A 23,574-nucleotide genomic window follows, 5' to 3' on the forward strand; every position below is an offset into this window, starting at 1 on the left:
CATTAACAATTTTTATAATAAAAGGCTAAGAAACATCTTAAAAAATAATAAAACTAAATGCACTCATTTAATCTTAAAAATGAATATAAATTAAGGGCACCCTTTTAATTTTCAAAAAAAATAATAAAACGGCAAAGCGTACAAACAGACACAGGCACCGGCACAGACACACGCTCACACCACCTCTACTCGAGATATATGCATCTACCAAAAAAATGATTCTTTACTTTTTCTCATAAACTTAATTAATTTATTTGTCGAATGCATGTTTAAAATTAATTAACTTAAAATTCTTATTATTTTGTAACGAATTATATATTCCTAATAATATTTTTATATTCCCAAAACCAGAATTTTGAATCATTATATCTAATATATTATCTATTGTATTATTTACTATTTCATTACAATAAATTTCTGCATCTGTTTTAGGAAGTGATGATATTTCCTTTGTTGCATTATCGTCGTCATTTTTTTTATTTCTTTTTTTATTTCTTTTCTTATTTAATAGACTCGATTGAATAACAAATGTTGTATTATTATTATGATCTACATTTTCATCATTTTCAGCGTTTCCAACATTTTCAGCATTTTCAGCATTTGCTGGCTTTCTTTCGAATATCGGATCGTTATTTATTGGATTATTGGGCTCGTTAAATTTTGTGAAATGGAAAATATTTGTGTTTCTAGATATAATATCATCATATTGAAGATTTTTTGGCATATTTATATTTTTTTTTAAATCATAAAAATTATGATATATAGTTTTATTTTTTTCTATATAATCAAGAATAAAACTTTTCAAATTGGTAATATAATTTATTACACATGTTTTTCTTTCATGTCCAATTTTTAATTTTTTTTTAATCTCAATTTTTTTATTATCTCGATCTTCGGAATTTTTTTCCTCATTTTTATTTTCACTATCTATGTTATTTAAATTTGATGTAAAATCGCTAAAAATATGGAAACCTTTGTTTTCAAATAATTGAATTATTTGGTCATTTGCAAAATTTATTTTACTAAAAACTAAACGATAAGTTTCTCTTAAAATTTTTTTAGAATTAACAACATCAGGATTATGTTTTTTAATTATAGAAAAAAATCGATTCCATAATATATCATTTTCACAAGGATGTTTTTTTATTAAAGGTTCTATACAAAATATTTTTTTATATTCTTTTGATATATTTTTACGAAATCTTTTTCCACCTCTCGATGTAAATTTTGATTTCATAATATATTTATATAATAGTTCATCTTCATTTTTATAATTAGCTACTTTAAATATTTTTATCAAAATATTTGGAACATTTTGAGGATATAATGATATATAAAAATATATAAGTTTAGTTTTCAGTTTGTCTGAAATATTATTAAAAATATTTTTATCAATCAAATTATATTTTTCATCATATACCTTGGATATATATTCAATTTTTAGAAAATCATAAATATATCTTTTTCGGACTTCTATGGGAATACATAATTTAATACTTCTCAAATATTTAATTAAAAATAATTGTAATATTTTTAACCCCAAAACACTATATATTTTAAATTTATTATGTTTTATAACATCTTCAGTTATATTCAATGTATGTTCAGTACTACAAAATGGAATATTTTCATTATCATATGTATATAAATTTGTAAATAATTTATTTAATTTCACACAAACATATTTAAATATTAAATTAGGTGAAACCTCTAAAAAATTTCCTGTCCTTATCATTATATCATTACATTCTTCTTTAAAGTCATAATTTATATGTTTTATCAAATCATAACTTTTTGTAATTAAACCATTTTCATTTTTTATATCAACACTATTTTCAATATTACATATTCCCTTTACATTCATATGTTTTTCGACACATTTCAAAAATTTAATTGGAACTATTCTATTCTTATTTATCCATAAATTATTTATTTTATTTCTACTATCATTTTCATTAATTTGGAATATATTGTTTAAAAAAAAAAATTTGGATCTTTGATTTTTTTCAATTTTCCTTCTTTTTTTTTTTATGTTATACGATGGAAAATAATTGATTTTATCTCTTATATTTGCGCATTCGAACAAATTATTTTGATTCAAACCAATCGATGAACATTTATTGTTGTAATTTTTTTTTACACATTCATTTATTTCAACTATTAAGAAAAGGATAAGAAGAATTCCATATATATATATTCCATTTTTGTTTTTCGCTCTTTTCCTATTATTAAAAATCATTTTTTTTTAATTTTATAATAACATAAAATAGGAAAAAAATATATTAATAAACCACGGGAAATATAGTTTCTATGGCTACTGCATTTCTATATAATATGGTTATATTTTTAACATCTCTGATTCTTAATGTTTTTAATCATTTTTATGGTATTTTATATTTCAATGACACCTATGATATTATGAAATATGCTTATCAGTATTTACTATGAGATTTTATGAGCTTTAAAGACATATTTTTGACATTTATTATGGTTATATCACATTTTATTCATACTTTTAAAATGTTTCTAAATATACCTTTTTATAGGGTTTTTTTATGGGTTTTTTTTAGAATTTTTTATGGTTTTTTTTATAGAATTTTTTATGGGGTTTTGTGGGTGATCCTCAAGGGGGTCAGCACGTCCCTTAATGGTTGCCCTAATGGTTAACTCCTACAAGGGGTATTTCTCGAACAGTCAGTACGTCCCCTAATAACCAACTATTATAGGGATATTATCGAACAGTCAGTACGTCCCCTAATAATCAACTATTATAGGGGTATTATCGAAGAGTCAGTACGTCCCTCGATAATTGTCCCCGAGACGTTCAACACGTCCCTTATCCCTTCTAGATAGCCCTTATATAGGGTAGGGGTCTATCTAGATATCCCTTTTTATAGAGGGGGGCTTTTGAAACGTTCAGCACGCCCCTCTATTTTCTGATGTGCCAGGATGATCAGCAAATGCCTACTTTTTTTATGGCATGCCTCTCATATCCAGACACATATACCTACCTCCTATACATCCACCTATGGCAACCTCACAACCTTAGGGGGAGTAGTATCAAGGGTATGATCTTTACTATTTAGTAATAATATCAGGCAAGTATGAAACAATGTATTATGCCATACCCTTGATCTACTCATCAAACTGCGAGGCGCCCGATGTTATCACTAGAGAAGTAGTAACTAGTTGTTATGCTATCACTAATTATACTACTCCTAGTGAATATTCATGTATTATGCACATGTATAGGCATGGCTCTTTGCAATAGTAAATTTTTAATACCTCACATGCCAACTTATTCTCCAATTTATATAGATGATTCGTGATGATGATTTCCCTATTCACTTAATCTTATATAATATATATATATATGCATATTCAAATCATTCGCATCATTATTTTAACTTATCTATATGCGCGTATGAATATATAAAAATAGCATACACATTGGAAGTAATTCTTCACTACACAAGAAATATATATGACAAAAAAAATAATTAAAAAAATAATATAATGATATAAATAATGATACAATGATGATACAATAATGAAATAAATAATAAAATAAATAAATATAAATAATAAAATAATAAAATAAAATATATATTATTTATATAATTAAAAATAAAAAATATATTATTTACACAATTAAAAATGTAAAATATATTTGTATTATAAAATTTTAAACAAAAAAATTGTAAATGTAATAAACAACAAAATTAAAGCTTTATAGTGGTCAAACTAGCTAACTACGAATATTTTATTTTTGAAAAGGCCCTATATAAAGAGATATTACAAAAAAAAAAAAAAAAAAAAAAAATATATATATATAATTTATTATATAGCTAGTTTTTTTTTTTTTTTATTCCAAATCGTCTAGATTGTTCATGTATTTCCAAAAATGTGCATGTAAAAAATCTAAAAAGCTATGATAGCCTTAGTATTCCCATATGTTACTATTTATTATTGATATTTATCATTACTATCACTTCCTGCATTTTCCTTTTGATATATTAAAAAAAAAATTTTTATTTTCCACAAGCTTAATTATGTTATCGCTTGGGGCTTTATAATATAGATGGGACCATTTATTATTGAGGGTGACATATTTATCACTTTATGATGGTGTAATATAAATATTATATAACCAAATTTAATGTATATGATTTATCAGTTTTTAAGGGGGTAATATATTTATCACTTTATGGTGGTGTAATATATGACAAAATTTAATGATATGCTTTGTCAATTTTTAAATTAAAATATGTTCTTTTATATGTATATAATGTTTGTAAAATTGTTTATTATGTAAGCAACTAAGCTTTAAAAAGTTAAATGAAAAACAAGCATACAAATTTGAACTTAATGCATAAAAAAAACAAAAAAAAATGCAGAAATTAATAAAAAACAAATGACAAAAAATCCAATTCACATTTTGTTTTCTCAAGTATGAATAAGTATGGTTATAACTTTTTCGTATATACAAATATTAAAAAATAGATATAAACAAATTATTTGGTGTAATACTTAAAAAAAAAAATTACAATATATTTATTGGTATTTTCTCTTCTTTTCGCATACTACAATTTAATGTATTCCTTATTATACTACTATTTTAAAAATCAAATTTTAGTTGATTGCTAAATTTTTCCAACTCTTTTAATTTGTCATCTTCAGCTGACATGGAATATAACATTTTTCTTCGCCCCGTCCAACTTAATAAAGTTATATCTCGGCCTTTTGAATCCGTGATTGATAATATTTTGTTCCATTCTAATTTTGATTTATTTAAGAAAACTTTATTTCTCACTAAAACATACACACCTTTCCAATCATTTTTAGAACTTAGCATATGATCAAATTGCTCAAACAATGTAAATGTTTTTTTGTTAATTCCTAATTCCTGTAAACAATAAAAATAATAGTAATTATATATATGCAGTTGTAATAAAAATATTTCTATATTTGTATTTTTGTATTTTTGCAAAAATGTGTAACTAAATACGGATATGTCATTATGAACAAGCAATAATAACATATTATAAATCTTAACGAAATATAACAATGTCACTTTAAAGGCATATATATATTCTTTGATATTTTAGTATAAATACCTTGGAAAAGCTAAAATGAGGAATTTTTGTTATAATTATGGCATTTTTTATAAAAGGAGCCACATTGAAAAAATGAGCCTTATGAAAAGAAATGTCAAAAGGAAACTCCAAATTATATTCTTTATCTTCTTCGGTTGACAAAGATATAGTATCTATACCAGGTGCTGATATTTTTAAATCATCTGTTTGCGCTTTTCTATTATGAAATGGTTCTATATTTTTTTGTTCCCTCTCATTTTTTTTACAATATGTTTGTTTCTTGTTATTATCCATTTTTAGTAACATCATATCCATATCCTTTCCTAAGTTAGCATCGAAATCTTCTTCAAAAAATTTTTCATCTAAATATTCTGATTCTTCATATTCTTCTCCCAAATCATCTTTTAAAACATTTTTTAGAAAAGAATTTCTTTTTATATTACTTGAATGAACTTTATTGTTTTCTTCTTTTATGTTGGGGTTATCCTTTTTATTTTTTACCTTATTAAGGATGTCTTTATAATATAATTTATACCTAACCAAGTTTTTTTTACATTGTGAAATCATAATACTTCTATTATCAGTACCTACCAATTGTACATTATTGTTAAATTTACTATTCAAATTGTTCATAACAAAATTATATATGTTTGAAAACTCATTATGATTAAATATTTTTAAATTCATAAATGGTAGAATCTCATTTTCGTTATACAAAGGAATATTTAACAAATAATATACCAATTCAAATATTATATTTCCATTTGAACAAAATGGGTCCCATATTATATTAACATTTTTTATATTTTTTAAACATTTATGAATGATTAACGAATATATACAACTAGCGGTATCATAACAATCATCGCTTAAAAAAAAATTATTATTGTAGTAGTTCATTCGTTTTATTTCCATATCATTTAAATAGCTAATGATATGATTATTACTTGAATTTCCTTTTATCCTTTCACAATCCCCACTTTTTTCACAATCCTCACTTTTTTCACACTCCTCACTTTTATTTTCACATGCCAATTTCTCTATACCGCTTTGGGGTTTTCTCATACAATCTACATTTTCTGTACTTGCATTATTATAGTTAAAAGATGATTTTTTTTGTTGGTCATTTGGGGTGTATTCCTTTTCCTTTGATAGTGGAAATGGGGTTAGGTTATGGTTACTATCAATAGAGTTATTTTGAAAACATTGTGAATTAAATTGGTCACTAAAAAAAGAATATTTATAAAAGTTTAATTGTTCTCCTTTTTCAATATTCTCATGATCGATTATTATTTTTTTTTTTTCTTCTGATATAGACCAAAAAGGAACATTATCATTTACAATATTTTTCATTTTTTCATCTTTTATTTTATAATTATTGTTAAAAAGTGAAAAGAAATTAACATTTTGATATTTTTCAAAATTTTGGACATAATCTAATTCCTTTATATATCCATACTCATAAAATCGAGGGGACAATTTACCAGAAAATTTTAAATCAACATTGCATATATTATTTTCAATATGAATAGCTAATAAATTCCACACATTCTCTAATTTATTTTTATTTTCCTCAATTGAAATATTTTCACTGTTATTTTCATGACTATTAGCTAGACTGTTTATATATTTATATATAGCATCTCGAATGGAAGGAATATCAAATAATTTCGATTTAACAGATGTTATTTTTAGTGGTACATTTTTTAAATAGCTCGATTTTATAAATTTATCCCATTCTATATTTCTAAGAGTAGTCTCTAAACATGTTAAGGATATACATGGTGTATTCTTAGCTATGTTAAGCCATATGCTTTCAATATATTTACATTTTAAAGTTAATAAATAAATGAAAGACATTGAACATTTTAATTGGACCCCACCATTAACTTTTGTTATTTTTATTAAATGTTTTACCTTTTTTTCATTTGGATATTTTTCTTTTCTTTCTTTTTCATAACTTATTAAGTCACGAATATACACATATTTTATGTCATTTTTTAAAACAGTTTCTCCTCCTTTTCTTATTGATATAAAAAAATTAAATATACTAAAGCTTCTTTTTTTTATCGTAATAAATGCAAACTTTAAAGGCATCATTTTGTTGCTATTTTCTTACATTGTATATACTTTTCCCCTCCTTTATTTATTCTCATTTCTTAAATTCTCTTTTATTTATTAGTTTTTTTAAACTCCTTTTCATTCCTAAAACTTTATTTAAAAATGCATATTATTTATATATATAATTTCCCATTTTTTTTTTTTTTTTTTTTTTTTTTTTGACCGTTGTTTTACCTAACTATATATCATATATTGTATGATTAAAAATAAACCGAATAAAGTAAATGACATAAAAAATGGATACCAATAAATTTATAAATATTTATATGAAATTTAATTAAATATAATTAAATATAAGTAGGTGAATGAATAAGAAAATATATGAAAACTGGTGAAAGAGTAGAAGGTATAGAAGAAAATAGGAACCACAAAAGCTGAATAAAACCCTAATGCTCAACATAAGATAAATGACTATAATTACGTCATTCTAATTGTTTTTCTTTTGCTCTGATAATATTTTTGTTAATTCATACTCTATACCTTTTGGGGTTATATCAACAAAACAAATGTCATTAATTAATTTTATATATGAATTGAGTAAATAGATGAAAAATATAATTTTCCCATATATATAAGGGAAAATTGTTTAAAAAGGGTGGAAATTTTATTTATTACGTTTATTATGTTTATTATGTTTGTTACAAGTTTTATTTGCTGTGGAGATGATGCATTATGTGTCTCTTCACATTTAAATAAATATGAAAAATACTAATAAGAATTATAATACCATTAACATGTATAATTATTTATTAATTTGCTCTAGTTCTTCATTCTTTTTATATTTTACATTCCTAAACTGAAAAGGAGAATGTATAGTAACTTTGATTAAAGGTAGTTATTTTTCAAATTGTATAATCAAAAAATATATAGTTGTATTATATACACACATAAATGTGTATACTAAGAATGTGGAAAATATATATTTTTTTTTTTTTTACAAAATAATTGAAATGGCTTATAAAGTCAATTTTTTATGATATATAACTATTTAAATATTTTAAAAAGGGAAAATAAAAATTCCATCATTCCAACCATATATGTTTTATTATTATGGTTCATATATGTTTTATTATTATGGTTCATATATGTTTTATTATTATGGTTCATATATGTTTTATTATTATGGTTCATATATATTTCTTATAATTCAGAAATGCATATATTTCTACATGCAATTTTAAAGAAAATAGAGGGTGTCATTTAGGAAATAATAAATTATATGAACCTCATAAAAATATAATATCCTCAATAAATATTACAACTTTGCATATAATGTAACGTACAATATTAAAATAAAAATAATGATAAAGGGAAAATTGTGTATTATATTATATCCCCATTATAGGGAATACATGTTATGAAATATAATTAATTTGTCTTTTGCATGCATTAAAATAAAACAAGCATATACATACAACATGCCTAAATCTAACAATTACCATGAGCCTCAGAATAACCATAAAAGTGTATTTTTTATTAAGTTATTTTATATTTTTAAACATATTTAAAACAAAATATGTTTCACTTTAAATAAGTTTTATTTTATTATAAATAAGTTTTATTTTGTTATAAATAAGTTTTATTTTGTTATAAATAAGTTTTATTTTGTTATAAATAAGTTTTATTTTGTTATAAATAAGTTTTATTTTATTATAAATATATTTTATTTTATTATAAATATATTTTGTTTTATTATAAATATGTTTTATTTTTATGTTTTCACATTTTGTACGATTTTCTTAAAGTTCAATTAAAAGTTTATTCACACATTAACCTAACCCTATTTTATTTATTTAACACACTTTATATATTTACCAAAATGACAACTTTTTCGAAAGCATCATTTTTTTTACTATTTTGTGTTTGCACCTTTTTGGTGCCTATTAATGAAGGATCGCTCCGGTCGTCTTTTTTTTTTTGAATCCGAAAAATAGATTATATGGAGAAGTATTTATTAAGAATAGATATGCATCTTTATTAAAATATAAAGGGTCTGTTACGTGTATAAATGATTTATTATATAATAACAGAATCAAATTAATAGCTATAGATATTGATGGAACGTTAGCAGATGATACAGGAAAAATAAGTGACATAAATTTAAATGCAATTAGTTTAGCAAATAAATTAGGAATCAAAGTTATATTAGCTACTGGTAGATTATACTCATATGCTATGAAAATGTTTACATCAAAACAAATTCAAAACTTTAATATAGGCAAAATTGATGGAATATATTCTCATGGAGCATATACATATTTAAAGGGATATAAAACTGTACTAAGGAAATTTTCTTTTTTTGATTTAGAGTTAATATTATATGCTTTATCATCTTATAATATTTTAGAAAATGTAATTTTTTTAACAGTAGATTCAGCATATGTTATAAATAAAAATGATGAAACACAACATGAAGATGCTTATATAGATTCTGATAATGAATTAAAAATAAAATCTTCAATCAGTTATGCAAAAATAAATAATAACGACTATACACCTATAATATTAAATAACATTAAAGATATATTTAATATTGGTGATATTATATCTATAGAAATATATAATAAGTTATATACAAATCAAGAAAGTAATGATGAGATATTAAATACATTACATGGTGAGTTAGATAATTATTATAAGATATATGTTCCATCAAGTAACAATAAATTAGTATTATCCCCATTAAATACATCAAAAATATATGGCCTTAATTATATCTCAAAACTTTATAATGTACATGTAAATGAAATATTATCAATAGGGAATGACACAAATGATATCGAATTGTTAGCATCAACTGGATATTCAGTTGCTGTTAAAACTTCAACATATGGAGCTCTTAGGGCAGCTCGTTGTATATCCACACACACAAACAATCAGAATGCAATAGCATATATAATATACAAAGCCATCAAAGGAAAGCAAATGTAGACATATATATTTCACAAAAAATATAAATTTTATACCATTATAGGGATTAAAAAAAAAAAAAAAAAAAATGGGGAATATGAAGACATTTCCTATATTTGTCTAATAATTAAAAATAGGTATATCCTTAATTTTTAAGGATCATATTTGTCTAAGATATATGTAAATTTATTATTTTATGTTCTACATTAACCCATTTATGTTATATTTTAGTGTATACACCCAAGACATAAATTAATATTATTATTTTGTCATCAAAATATATACTATTCGTTTTTGTTTTTTTATTCATAATTTTTTTTTAATTTATTATCATTAACGTATAAAAATTGTTAAAAAATATATATAATATATATGCAAATATGCGTATATATAGTGTATGCTTATGTAGTTTATTTTATATTAAAATGTTCACAAAAACACAAAAAAAAAAACTTATGCCTTTGCGATACTATAAAAGAAATAATTAAAAACAAACAAAATATCATTTTATATATACACACACACACAAAGAAGAATAAACAAATCATTTATATTTTCTCTCTGTAACTTAATCTATATATGTGTTTGAATTTGTATAAAATAATAAAAATTAGAAAAGAATAAATTAAAATTATATAAAAATGTTAACATATAATCATCATAATTACCAATCATTATTCATTACATTTCACTAAACCTTTCTCTATATTGGTCATATTAAATAGGAAATTAAATTTGCATTACCAACATTATCGATAGTATTATATTTTTACCATTCTATTTAATTTTATTTTATTCATTTTGTGTATTAGAATTGCAGTGATAAAAAAAAAAAAAAAAAAAAAAAACTTCAGGATACTAGCAAACTTATAAGTTATAAAAAATTAAGTAAATTTAATAAATAATATCACACATATAAAAACTAGAAAGCAATAGTTAAGAAATATATAGAAATGCAAAATTATAAATAGCGCGATCTTAATGTACTAATATATTTCGAACTTATACGAAAGTACTTCACGTAAAGCATATTCTTATATTTGCAAATATTTATTATAAAACTGTTTACAGTGACATTATAGTGACATTATAGTGACATTATAGTGACATTATAGTGATATTATAGTGATATTTTATGATATTTTATGACATTTTATGACATTTGTGACATTTATACCCCTCGGATTATTTTCCGCGGCTTATATATAATTTTTTCCAGTATTCGAAACATAACACATTTTTATATTTTCTTTAATATTCAGTATATTATAATGAGGGAAAAATATTAAAAGATAAAAAATATTTTTTTTTTCACAAGGATATTTATTTCTTGTTTTGGTTTTTCTTTTTCGCTTTTTTTATTTAGTATAGTTTATATACATTATAAATTATACTCGTTTTTTATTATATTATGTGCACAAAATAGTTTTTTAATTTATACCTTTCTATATTAATACTTAATATATTATATATGTGCGATAAAAATAGAAAGAATATTCGATATTAAAAACTATAAATGTGTGCTTAATATTTTTCATAAGAATTTTATCTATTAATTTAATTTTTTTACTCAATTAGATATAATATTTTTTCTTTTTAATTTTGCTTATTTTTTTATGTGCATTGCTTGGATATTAAAAAAAAAAAAAAAATAATAATAATAAATAAAATTACTATACATGCATGTAATGTTTTTTTTTCCTTAACCTTTTTGTGTATTTTCATGGTATTTATTATTATCATTATTATTATTATAAATATATATTTATGATAGTAAAGCTTATAAGGATCTTGCAAATTTTTTTTATTGTTTACATAGGAATCTTAAATTAAAATATAATATTTACAATTTATTTTCACGATATTGTACATTTTTTACTATATATAATTTCTACATAATTTATTTAAACTAAAAAAAATACTATATTTTTTAGTACACATTATTTCATCATATATAAATAATATAAACATTTATTTGATATCATAGCTTTATAGTTATTTATCATCAATATTAAGGTCTATTTCTTGTATTATAAAAATTGATCATTCTTCGAAAATGAGTAAAAGTGTAGAAGAAACATTAAAAGGAGCAGATATTAAATTGCTCCTAATTGATTTCGATGGTACATTATTTGTTGATAAAGATATAAAAGTGCCCAAAGAAAATATAGAAGCAATTAAAGAAGCTATTGAAAAAGGATATATGGTAAGTATATGTACAGGACGATCAAAAGTTGGTATTTTAAGTGCATTTGGTGAAGAAAATTTGAAAATAATGAATTTTTATGGTATGCCCGGTGTATATATTAACGGAACTATAGTATATGACCAAATAGGATATACTTTGCTTGATGAAACAATTCAAACTGATGTATATGCAGAATTAATAAATTATCTTGTTGAAAAAAATTTAGTTAATCAGACAATTTTTCATAGAGGAGAGTCTAATTATGTAACTGAAGATAATAAATATGCAGATTTTTTACAAAAAAATTATAGCGAAAATAGAAGTATTATTATTAGACATAATGAGTTGTTAAAATATAAAACTATGAACAAACTTATGATAGTATTAGATCCATCTGAATCGAAACAAGTAATAGATAATTTAAAGAAAAAATTCTCAAAAAAATTAACAATATTTACAACATATAATGGGCATGCAGAAGTAACCAAGTTGGGTCATGACAAATTTACAGGTATTAATTATTTATTAAAACATTATAATATTTCGAATGATCAAGTTTTAGTTGTAGGAGATGCAGAAAATGATATAGCTATGCTATCAAATTTTAAATATTCCTTTGTTGTAGCAAATGCAACAGAGTCAGCAAAATATCATGCAAAATGCATTCTTCCATTAACACATAAAGAAGGTGCTGTTGCTTATTTACTAAAAAAAGTATTTGAACTAAAAAAATAAAAAATTTATTATACATTATAAATTGATCGAAATCTATTTTTTTCATTAAAAGTGTATAAATATACATTTTTTTTTTTTTAATATTTTACACCGAATAAATTATGTTATTTATGGAATGGATTGTGTTTTATATAAAAACATGAAAAGTTGTCTTCGTAAAAAAGTATATAAAAAATATCCGTGTATATATACTTTCATACGTGTTAAATTTAAAAAACAAAAAAAAACTAAAAAATTTATAAAATAAAATCAAAAAAAAATGTTCTGTATGTGAATGCTCTTCTTATGTCTCTTCAACTAATCGGACCCACTGCTCGCAATTCTTTGGGTGGTGGGATGGAAAAATGAATGGTGAACGGAATGAATAGCGAAACGAATGAATGATGAACGGAATGAATAGCGAAAGGGCGCTAGTGCACTGCCGAGATAACGCAAGTTTAAGAAATCCATGCATATCCCTGGGGAAGCAAATGACACAATCGCCCTCATGAAATTAGGTGAATAACGATTTAGTGAAAGAAATTGTTTACCTGTAGATTTGGAAGAGGGTATTTCACGGGGTCCTTGTCGGAGTCACTAAAGGAAAAAAAAATGGGAAAAAAATGGAAAAAAAAGTGAAAAAGGTTATGAACAGGTCATGAAAAGGTTAGGACGCTAAAATGATGTAGTGTCCATTTTAAAAATAAAGGGAACGTACATTATCCACTTGTTTAGTGAAAATAGGACATTGTTTAGTATGGTATATTTTTTTGGAGAATCTAAATCATTTTCTATAGCTTGAAAAATAACTGAAATTGGGTAATCTGTTAAATTGTAATTTCTTAAAAATTTGATAATTTTTAAATATTTTTTAGCAGATAAAAATAAATGAACAACCATTTCGTATTCTTTTAATCTTAAAGACATGTCTAAGCAAAATTGATATGCCCATACATATTTTGTAAATTGCCAATAATGGAATAATCTTTTAGTTACTTCAATAGAATCAGATATAACATAAAATTGAAGTAATTGTCTTAAGAAATTATCTTGTTTAAAAAAAACACAAACATCAAATATAAAAGTTTGTAAAATCCTATTAGGTATAATATTTAAATATAATAAAGATTTCATATATTCTAATATGTATATTAAAAATAGTGAACTATTTTGTAATTCGGAATAATTTAAGCTTTCATGATAAATACTTTCATTTTTATTATTTTGTATAATTCCAGAATTATCTGAATTAATCATATTATCATTTGAGTTTTGTATATTCACAAAATTTGAGATTTGTTTCAATTCTTCATTAATAGTATCCTCTTTTTTTTCGCCACTTTTTTCGCCAATTTTTTCGCCATTTTTTTCGCCACTCTTTCCGCCGCTTTTTCTACATTGCGTTTTTATCTTGTCAGCTTTGTTTTTTTTTTTGGCCATCTTCATTTCGAGAAAATTGATTGAAAGGTTAAATAATGTTTCTTTTTTATTTAAATTATATTTTTTTACAATAAAAGGATGAAAAACTTCTGTAACTATATCTTTCTCAGTAATTAATGTTTTACCATCTAAATTTTTTAAAACTTCACCTAATGGCTGAATAATTTTATTTTTTTGTCTTGTTATTGTTGTAGAACATTTTCCTTTCTTTGCACATTGCTCAATTAGCTTTCTATAATTAATATTTATTATATTTATAATAGTTAAAAAATCTTCTATTTTTATATAATTTTCTAGAGCTAAAAAAAACATTTCGGTTATTCTTTTTTTGCAATCTGGCCTCCTTAGCAAAACGTCAACAGATGTGCTCTGCAAAAAAATCAAAAAAAACAAAATCAAAAAAAACAAAATCAAAAAAAAACAAAATCAAAATAAAAGTCAAATCATACATGGCAAAAGAAGCGCATGTTGAGATGAACACAAAATAGGCCAAATGTATAATTTTTTTTCTTTTTTTTTTCTTCTTTTTGTACAATTCATATTTACCAAATTTGAAAAGTGCTGGCAAATTTGTAACATTAGTATATCATAGTCAATATTTATGCTGTATATATTTCCATAATGTGCATCAATTATTATATTAGGAGATTTAAAAAAAATATAATTGCAATTGATATTCCTTTTAAATGCTTTTGGGGATGTTAAATAAGAAATGTTAACAGTATTATTATTCAGAGAAGTAATTGAATTTTGTTTTTTATATTTAATATCAAATATATAAATTTGTTCATTTATATAATTAAAAACACCAAATAAATTATTTATACAAAAAGTGTCTACCATTCCACTTGCAAATAAATCAAGGACATAATCAAAATAAACAATTGATGATAAACATCGAAATGATATTCTTCCATTTTTAAAATCTTTATGTATACAATATGTTTCATTATATAGTATAATTATTTCGATATCATTTTTATTAATATTATCAGTTTGTGTTATATTTAATTCTATTTTTGGAAGTTTTATTGCATTATTATTATTTAATAAGTATGGTAATATAACATTATTTTTAGTTAATGATAATAAAGCTATATAAGATGTATTTTCATTATGCCAAGAATATTTTGATTTAATATAATGTTTTTTTAATGGATTAATAATTAAATTATCAAAAGATATATTAAATATTTCTATAGAATTATTAGTTATAACTACAAAATCTGAACTAGCTATATTTCCATTTAACCCTTTTAATGTATTATCATTTAACCAAAATGCACTTAATATTTCACATTCGTCTAATTTATTTATTTCTACATTTAAATATATATTATGGTTATTTAAAATATCTGATATTTCAATTATATTTGGATTAGTACTATAATAAAGAAAAAAACTTTTGTTAGCTGAAAAACAAATATGTTCACATAAATTCTTATCAAATTTTACATACACACCTTTATAATTTTCTTCTGTTTTTTTAATATCAGTTACTAAAAGGGCCTTAGTTAAAACATTTTGATGTATTATAAAATCATTTATTTTATCATAAAAAATTCGATCATTTTTTGAAACCTATAAAAGGTAAAACACAAGGTGTAAAAAGAAATACTCACATAAACATGTTTCATTTATTTGGGGTTTAAAATCCATGTACATATAATTATTTATGCATATTTAATATGGGTGATAAAAAAAAAAATAACTATTATCTTTTTAGCATACCTCCCATTGATATATAGGTTCAGATATATATGCTGGTGAATAAGTGGAAATAGATTTGCTCCTTCGAATTTCTTTATCTTCTTTGTTTTGTTTATTTAGTAAATTCATTTCATCTCTTTTTTTTTCTTTTGATAAATTATCCCCTTCTTGTATATCCCTTTTATTAACTATACCAGTATGCTCACTTTTTATCACATTATCGATATTCATAATTTAAGTAGTATTATTTTTGAATAATTATATATATATGTAGGCATGTATCAATAAATGTTATCTTCACTTTATTCTAATATACATTATCTTGGCATTTTTATCATTTGTTTGTTATTTTTTTTATTTTAGAAAAATATATTTTGTAAAAAATAATGCATTTTTTTTTTTTTTTTTTTGTGAGGTATTCTTTTACTATATTGTAAATATAAATATGTATAATGTATAATAAATTATATACACATAAATAATTTTTTGTATATTTACTATTCCCCAATAATTGACTTCCTATGTCAATAAGTCATCAAACTTGTTTGTTCACATTTTAACTTTCTTATTTTGGGAATATTTATTTTTTTACACTAATAAAAAATATTTAAAAGAATATATATACATATAAAATATGGTACAAAAATTGATTATCCTACATATATACAATTTTTTTTTTTCAAAAATTTTGCTACTTTTGTATTATTAAAAATGTAAATTCAAAAAAAATTACATAAAAATTATATAAAAATTACATAAAAATTACATAAAATTACATAAAAATTATATAAAAAATTAAATATATTAAAATTGATCTGTGTTTGTATTATAAACTTATCGAATTAACAAATTTGATCATTGATAAAATATACCATACCCATATGTTAGTATTCTTATCTTTCTCTTTATATATAGTACTATCCGTATAGAAGAAAAAGAGCAGAGTTTATTTTACTAGCCAAATTATTTGTCTGTTTTCCTGATATAATAATCCTATTTCACACTTCATATAATTACAGAAATAAATATAAATTTAGAAAAGTATAACAATCTATCCACTATAGTAATATTTACCATATAATATAAACCCGTATTTATTGTACCAAAAATATAATTAATTTATTTTCGATAATATGAGCACAGAAAACATAAATCTAAATAGCTAGCCAAAGTCGAGATACAAAAGTGACATATATATATGTGCTTGTAACGAATAAATTTTTTTTTTTTTTTTATAAAAATGTAACTAAGATAATACCTGTACATGTGTGTGTATGTATGGAATACCAATCATATTGTGTAAAAAAAAAATATATATAATGAATTTTAAATAAGGAACTATGCTTCAAAGAAAGATAAATGTATGCCTTTGGCATAGATATAGAATAAGATATTGGCAAAATGAAAAAAATCACATAATAGTAAATGTGATGAGGAAAAAGACACAAGAATTTTGCTCAAATAATACAAGATATAGAAAAATTACTGTTATACCATTTGATAATAAAGAAGTGTCATTAAATATAGAATATAAAAATATTCCTTTTGATATTGATGAATTAAATAAAAAAAGTAAGAATGAGATATTAAATATTTATAAGATTATAAGAAATAAAAATGAATTAAATAAATTACCAAGTGATTTTTTAGATAACTTATTTGAATGTACAAAAAAATATATTCGTTGTTTATTACCTTATGAAATAATAAAAATATATAAAACATTAAATATAATAAAAAAAAATAATAAAGAATTAAATTTATTATTACATCAACATATAAAAAGAATATATAAAAATTTTGATGTTATAAGTATCAGTAAATTGTTTCAAATATATACCTTTTCAAAATCAAAACCAATATATATAATAAAAAAGTTATCTGAAATATTTTTAAATAATTTAAAAAATTGTAACAAACCTTGGTGTTTTAGAGAAGTTATATCTATATATTCATATTTTAAAATAAATTCAAAAGATCATATAGATAATATATTTAAAAAATGTGTACCTATAATAGCAAAAAATATAATGATGTATACACCAAAAGATGCTACTATTATTTTCTATAGTTTTGTAAAAATGAATAAATATGATAAAATTTTATGTCATGCTATAACAAAAAATGTAATTTTAAAAATTAATTTATATCAATTTAATCATCTTTCAATTATATTAAATTCGTTTGCTAAAATAGGCGAAAAAAATAATAAACTATGTAAGGTCATATGTGACCACATCAAAAATAAAATAAAAATAAAAATGCCAAAAAACATAACAGATTTAGAAACAAATAACATCGAACAGAATGACATTAATAAAAATTGTCTTTCTAATTTTGAAACCCAAAAATTAACTGAAATAAAAATAAATGATAGCCCAAAAGATGACGAAGCAATAATAGAATTAAACAAAAATGAAACAGAATATAAACAAATAAAAACATATGAAAATAAAAATAATTTATTAAAAGATAAAATTCTTAAACCAAAAGATGTTTCTATTATATTAAATGCTTTGATAAAACTAGAATATTATAATAATGAAACTTTTATTTGTTTAATTCCATTTATAATAAATAATATTTGTAAATTTTCTCCTCAATCATTAAGTAATTTAGCCCATGCTTATTCACAAATACACATTGATAATACATTGTTATTTGATAAAATTGCAAATGAATCAATAATGAAAATACATAAATTTAAAAATAAAGAATTAAGCAATTTAGCTAACTCTTTTGTACGATTAAATATAAAAAATAAAACATTATTTACTTATATAATAGATGAATTTTTATATAGATCTACTATTGGTTCTAAATTTCAAAATTATAAATTTGATATTTTATCATTACAACAATTTGCTTACTCTTTTAGTAAAGTTGGGTTAAAAGACGAAAAAGTATATAACATTTTATACAACACTTTAATTAAAAAAATTCATGAAATAAAAAAAATGAAAAAAAAAAAAATAATAAATGGAGAAAAATTATTATTAGAAAATTATAATAACCAAACTAATTCTTGTTCAGATATTGTAATAAATAAAAATACAAATTCTTTATTATTTAGAAAAGATGAAATGTTAGAAAAAAATAATTTCGATTTTTTTTTTATTTCAACATTTGTCAATTCTTATAGTAGAGCAAAAATAAATCATAAAAATTTTACACACTTTATTAGTTACATAATTAGAAAAAAGAAACAAAATAATAATGAGATATTATCAAATCAATCATTAAGTAGTTTGATTTATGGTTTAACCAAATTAAAAATTAAAGATAAAAAAATTTATCAATTATTACTAAAAGAATGCAATGATAAAATTGATTCATTACAACCATTTCAAATAGCATTAATATTATATTCATTTAGCAAATTAAAAATATATTCTTATAAATATGTTAAAAAATCTATACAAATACTAAGTATGAATATACACAATTTAAATTTAACTGATTTATCTTTAGTATGTTATTCATTATCAAATTTTTTATATAGAGATATAATATTTTTATATAAAGTTCAAAAAATATTATTTTTAAATAATTACGAATTTAATAAAACTAATGTTTCTCAACTTTTTAATTCATATACAAAATTATGTTTTTATCATAAGCCATTTTATGATTTTATATTCCAAAAAATATTTGCATTTATGCATGAATTTGATGAAAAAGAATTAACTAATCTTGTCTTTTCATTTATTTATTATTTCCATATTGTTACATTACAAAATCATGTCGATTTAGAAAAAAACAATTCATCTTCTGACAGTGATCCTAATATCAGCAATCTCGTGAATGGGGTGAAGTATTTTATTGAAAATAAAAAAAATGAAGAAATAAAAGTAAAACCAAATGCAAGTAGCAATAACAATAGTAATGGCAATAGCAATAACAATAGTAATAGTAGCAATTCTAGCCTTGGTAGAGAAATGTGCAATGACCTAAAAAAAAAAAAAAAAATATTTGATGAAAAAAATAAGCTAGATAATATTGTTAATAATAATGATAAAAGTTGTTATTCTTTGAAAGAAAATACGTCTAATTTAATTCTAAAAAATAGAGAAGAATTTTTTAAAAATGAATTAAATATATTTTTTAATTTAATTTTTATTTTAAATGAAAAATATAGACAAAAATTATCACTAATTAGTATATATCAATTGCAAATAGTAGATTTATATTTACGTGCATTTTTTACAAACTATTTTTCATTCCCAAATTATTTAAAAAGTTTTTTTTTCAAATGTAGAAATGTGAAACTTAAAATTGATGATTATGTTTTACTATCCTCAAAAATGCATAGAAACATTTCCCGATATCTTAATGCAGTTGGTGTTAAACACAAAAGTGAAGTTATTTTTGGCCCATATCAGTTAGACATTGTTGTAGATTTTTTGCAAAATGATATAAAAAATAAATTTAATTTAAATTTCGACAATGAAATAAATGACAATGATAATGATAATGACAATAATTATAATGTAATATATAAGCGGAAGGGTTTAGCAAATGAAGAAGTTGTAAAAAAAGAAGATAAAGCAAAATATAATATAATAGAAAAGTTACTAACGAAAAATATTGTCATAGAAGTCGATGGGATATCTCATTTTTATAAAGAAAGTTATAGTAGAACATTAAATTCAATAATAAAAAATTATATTTTAAAAAAATTTGGATGGAATATAATACATATACCATATCAAGAATGGAATCAATGTTATAATTTTAAAACCAAACTATTATATGCTATTCATATTTTTAAGAAAATTGTTCACATTAACCGGGATACTATATCTCCGAAAGATTTTATCTATTTTATGAATAACAAAAATAACAATGATAATAAAAATAATAATACTTTTGCAGATGTTTCTCATATAAATAACGTGAATAACAATTTTATGAATCATGATATGGTTATTAATAATAATGATAAAAATGAAGAAGACGAAAAAAATCAACATCATGGAAATATTAATGATACAAATGCAAATATCCAACAAAAGGATGAAAAAAATATTCCAGATTTTTATACAATAGATGAAGAAACAATTTTCCTTAATCAACTAAAATGTCGAAATAAGTTTCAAAAAAATATAATGAAAAAACTCAGACAAGATGGGAAAATGAAATATGATTTTAATATTGTTTGCAAGAATAATAAAACAGAAGAATGTATCGAATTATCTGATCAAATTTCTAAAACAGATATCGAAACATGAAAAATTGTATCTAAATTTATATGCGCATTTTTCATTTTCATTATATTTTATTTTTTCGTAATTCATTGTGCTTATGCTACTATATTTGTCAGTATATAGTTTGTCGCGTTTGTTTGTTTTTTATTTTTTATTTTTTATTTTTTTTGTAATACTGTAATAACACGAATATGTTATTACTCCCTTTATGTCTCATATGTCAACCTGCTAATGAGCATAAACTTCGTTCAACATTTGAAAAAATATTAGTATATACTGAAATGCCATTTGAGATCGGAATAAACAAACAAACAAATGAATGAATGAATGAATGAATGAATGAATGAATGAATGAATGAATGAATATATATATGCACATACAATGGTGTGGGGAAGCACATGCGCTTCAAACAACCTGAGTGCCATATCGCTCTTTTTAGGAATTCTAAAAAAAGATGTACCTTTCCTTATAGAAATTTATAATATTTGCTGTAGTTAAAGACAAAATTATTTTATGTTAATATGAAAAATGGGTAGAATATAATGTCGAACACACACATATATTATATATGTGTATATATATATGCATGTAACATTATTAACAAAATGTAAAAAAAAGCATAGAGAACAATTTCCAAAACTTATATTTAGCAAAAATTTACGAATGCTATAGTAATAATGAAATGGTTCTTAACTCAAAAAAAAAAAAAAAAAAAAAAAAATATAATTTTAGTGATATATTTTCATTCAATTAAAAGATATAAATTATGCTTATTGAAACGCATTAAACAGTGAAAGATATCCATAAATTTGTTGGTGAAAAAATATTAGTCAATTTCTTTTTATATATAAGTTTTTTTTTATTTTTGGCTTTTCTATCCCTTTTAAGTATTTTTTTTTTTTAGTATTCTCCAATTTTAGGGGCCAAGAAAAAGGTCAAATGTGAATTGTCAGGTAATTCTGTTAATTGTTGTTTGAAATTAAATTTTATAGACACTGGAATATTTGGAGAAAGAGAAATTAAAACTTCATCCGATAAAGCTGAAGCTCGTGAAAACATAACCAAATATCGTGTTGCAAATTCTTGTGAAACATATTTTGAACATGTAATAGATACATCAGGCATGTCATTTGTAAATTGTTTTGTTACTTTTATATCTGAACCGGTTGTGCTTAAAATCATAGTATCTTTTTTCATAGATATAGATACATTATCTCCAATAGAATTTAAATATTTTGTAAATTCTTGAAATTTCTTAGATTTCATTGTACATTGGCAATGATATTCCGATTGAGGTATTTCTAAATGTTCCTTTTGTGTATTAATTAATTTAACTTGAATTTCTAACGAATCTTCAGTACTAGATTGTTCTTCTTCATCTATAATTCCTATATTTAAAACTGCATCATTTTCATTATCCTCCTTAAACAAAAAAACGGTAGACTTTTCTTTTATCACAGATAATATTTTCAACATGAAATTTATACTTATCCCTAAAACACATTTTTTATCACATCTAAAAAAGATATAAAAAAAAAAAAAAAAAAAAAAAATTTTGAATTTAGCCAAAATAATCAACTGAATTAATATAAAATTATATGGAGAAATAATCATTTTCAGTGTAAAAAATTATAAAATATATAGAACCTGTAATGCTGAAAAAAATCGGACATTATATTCAAATCAACTAAGGATACATGACTGCAATCCATTGATTGCATTTTGATTCCATTTTCATCACATTCTAAATTTACTTCTGTACATATATCTTTCAACGTTTCGAATAACTTTTTAAAAAATTGACCATCTATTCTGCATTCAAACATTTTGCCTGATATTTTTTTCTAGTCTATATATGTTTTCTCTTGAATGGGAAAATATTATATGATATGTTATACTTTTTATTTATTTTTTTATTTATCACTTTTTAAAATTGTTTGTTTCAAAATGTGTATTTCGCTTGATAAAAGTGAAAAAAATAGCTAGCTTAAAATTTTCATAAGTTTATTCCTTGGAATTATATTAGTGTGCTTGCACATAAATTCATAACACGTTCATAAATGTGTGAATGGCAATTTATGTAAATTAATGTTTTATTATATAGAGAAAAAGTGAATGAAAATAAAAAAAATATATAAATTCCCTAGTTAAAAAAAAAACATAATTAAAAGAAAAAAATATATTTTA

The 23,574-nt window shown here is 21.9% G+C and overlaps 7 protein-coding genes across 7 annotated transcripts; 3 read left to right on the plus strand and 4 right to left on the minus strand.

Moving 5' to 3' along the window:
* Positions 1-250: 250 nt before the first annotated feature.
* On the minus strand, positions 251-2,239 carry PY17X_1443300 (conserved Plasmodium protein, unknown function; the record flags this gene model as incomplete). Its single annotated transcript, XM_724616.1, has 1 exon — positions 251-2,239. The coding sequence occupies one exon, from the start codon at positions 2,237-2,239 to the stop codon at positions 251-253; it is 1,989 nt and encodes a 662-aa protein (XP_729709.1).
* A 2,379-nt stretch (positions 2,240-4,618) lies between these two features.
* Positions 4,619-7,196, minus strand: PY17X_1443400 (uncharacterized protein; the record flags this gene model as incomplete). The annotated part of the gene is made up of 2 exons (XM_724617.1): positions 4,619-4,906; positions 5,118-7,196. The coding sequence occupies 2 exons, from the start codon at positions 7,194-7,196 to the stop codon at positions 4,619-4,621; spliced, it is 2,367 nt and encodes a 788-aa protein (XP_729710.1).
* A 2,196-nt stretch (positions 7,197-9,392) lies between these two features.
* PY17X_1443500 (haloacid dehalogenase-like hydrolase, putative) lies at positions 9,393-10,148 on the plus strand (the record flags this gene model as incomplete). The annotated part of the gene is made up of 1 exon (XM_718594.1): positions 9,393-10,148. One exon carries the CDS (start codon positions 9,393-9,395, stop codon positions 10,146-10,148), a length of 756 nt encoding a protein of 251 aa, XP_723687.1.
* A 2,035-nt stretch (positions 10,149-12,183) lies between these two features.
* PY17X_1443600 (Cof-like hydrolase) lies at positions 12,184-13,050 on the plus strand (the record flags this gene model as incomplete). Its single annotated transcript, XM_718595.1, has 1 exon — positions 12,184-13,050. One exon carries the CDS (start codon positions 12,184-12,186, stop codon positions 13,048-13,050), a length of 867 nt encoding a protein of 288 aa, XP_723688.1.
* Positions 13,051-13,333: 283 nt separating this feature from the next.
* On the minus strand, positions 13,334-16,410 carry PY17X_1443700 (conserved Plasmodium protein, unknown function; the record flags this gene model as incomplete). Its single annotated transcript, XM_022957614.1, has 5 exons — positions 13,334-13,372; positions 13,581-13,626; positions 13,748-14,838; positions 15,016-16,050; positions 16,201-16,410. The coding sequence occupies 5 exons, from the start codon at positions 16,408-16,410 to the stop codon at positions 13,334-13,336; spliced, it is 2,421 nt and encodes an 806-aa protein (XP_022812975.1).
* A 1,109-nt stretch (positions 16,411-17,519) lies between these two features.
* Positions 17,520-21,410, plus strand: PY17X_1443800 (heptatricopeptide repeat and RAP domain-containing protein, putative; the record flags this gene model as incomplete). The annotated part of the gene is made up of 1 exon (XM_722334.2): positions 17,520-21,410. The coding sequence occupies one exon, from the start codon at positions 17,520-17,522 to the stop codon at positions 21,408-21,410; it is 3,891 nt and encodes a 1,296-aa protein (XP_727427.2).
* An 877-nt stretch (positions 21,411-22,287) lies between these two features.
* PY17X_1443900 (proliferating cell nuclear antigen 2, putative) lies at positions 22,288-23,213 on the minus strand (the record flags this gene model as incomplete). The annotated part of the gene is made up of 2 exons (XM_722333.1): positions 22,288-22,903; positions 23,035-23,213. 2 exons carry the CDS (start codon positions 23,211-23,213, stop codon positions 22,288-22,290), a joined length of 795 nt encoding a protein of 264 aa, XP_727426.1.
* Positions 23,214-23,574: the final 361 nt, after the last annotated feature.

Source organism: Plasmodium yoelii (assembly GCF_900002385.2).
Source record: "Plasmodium yoelii strain 17X genome assembly, chromosome: 14".
NCBI classification, from domain to species: Eukaryota; Apicomplexa; class Aconoidasida; order Haemosporida; family Plasmodiidae; genus Plasmodium; species Plasmodium yoelii.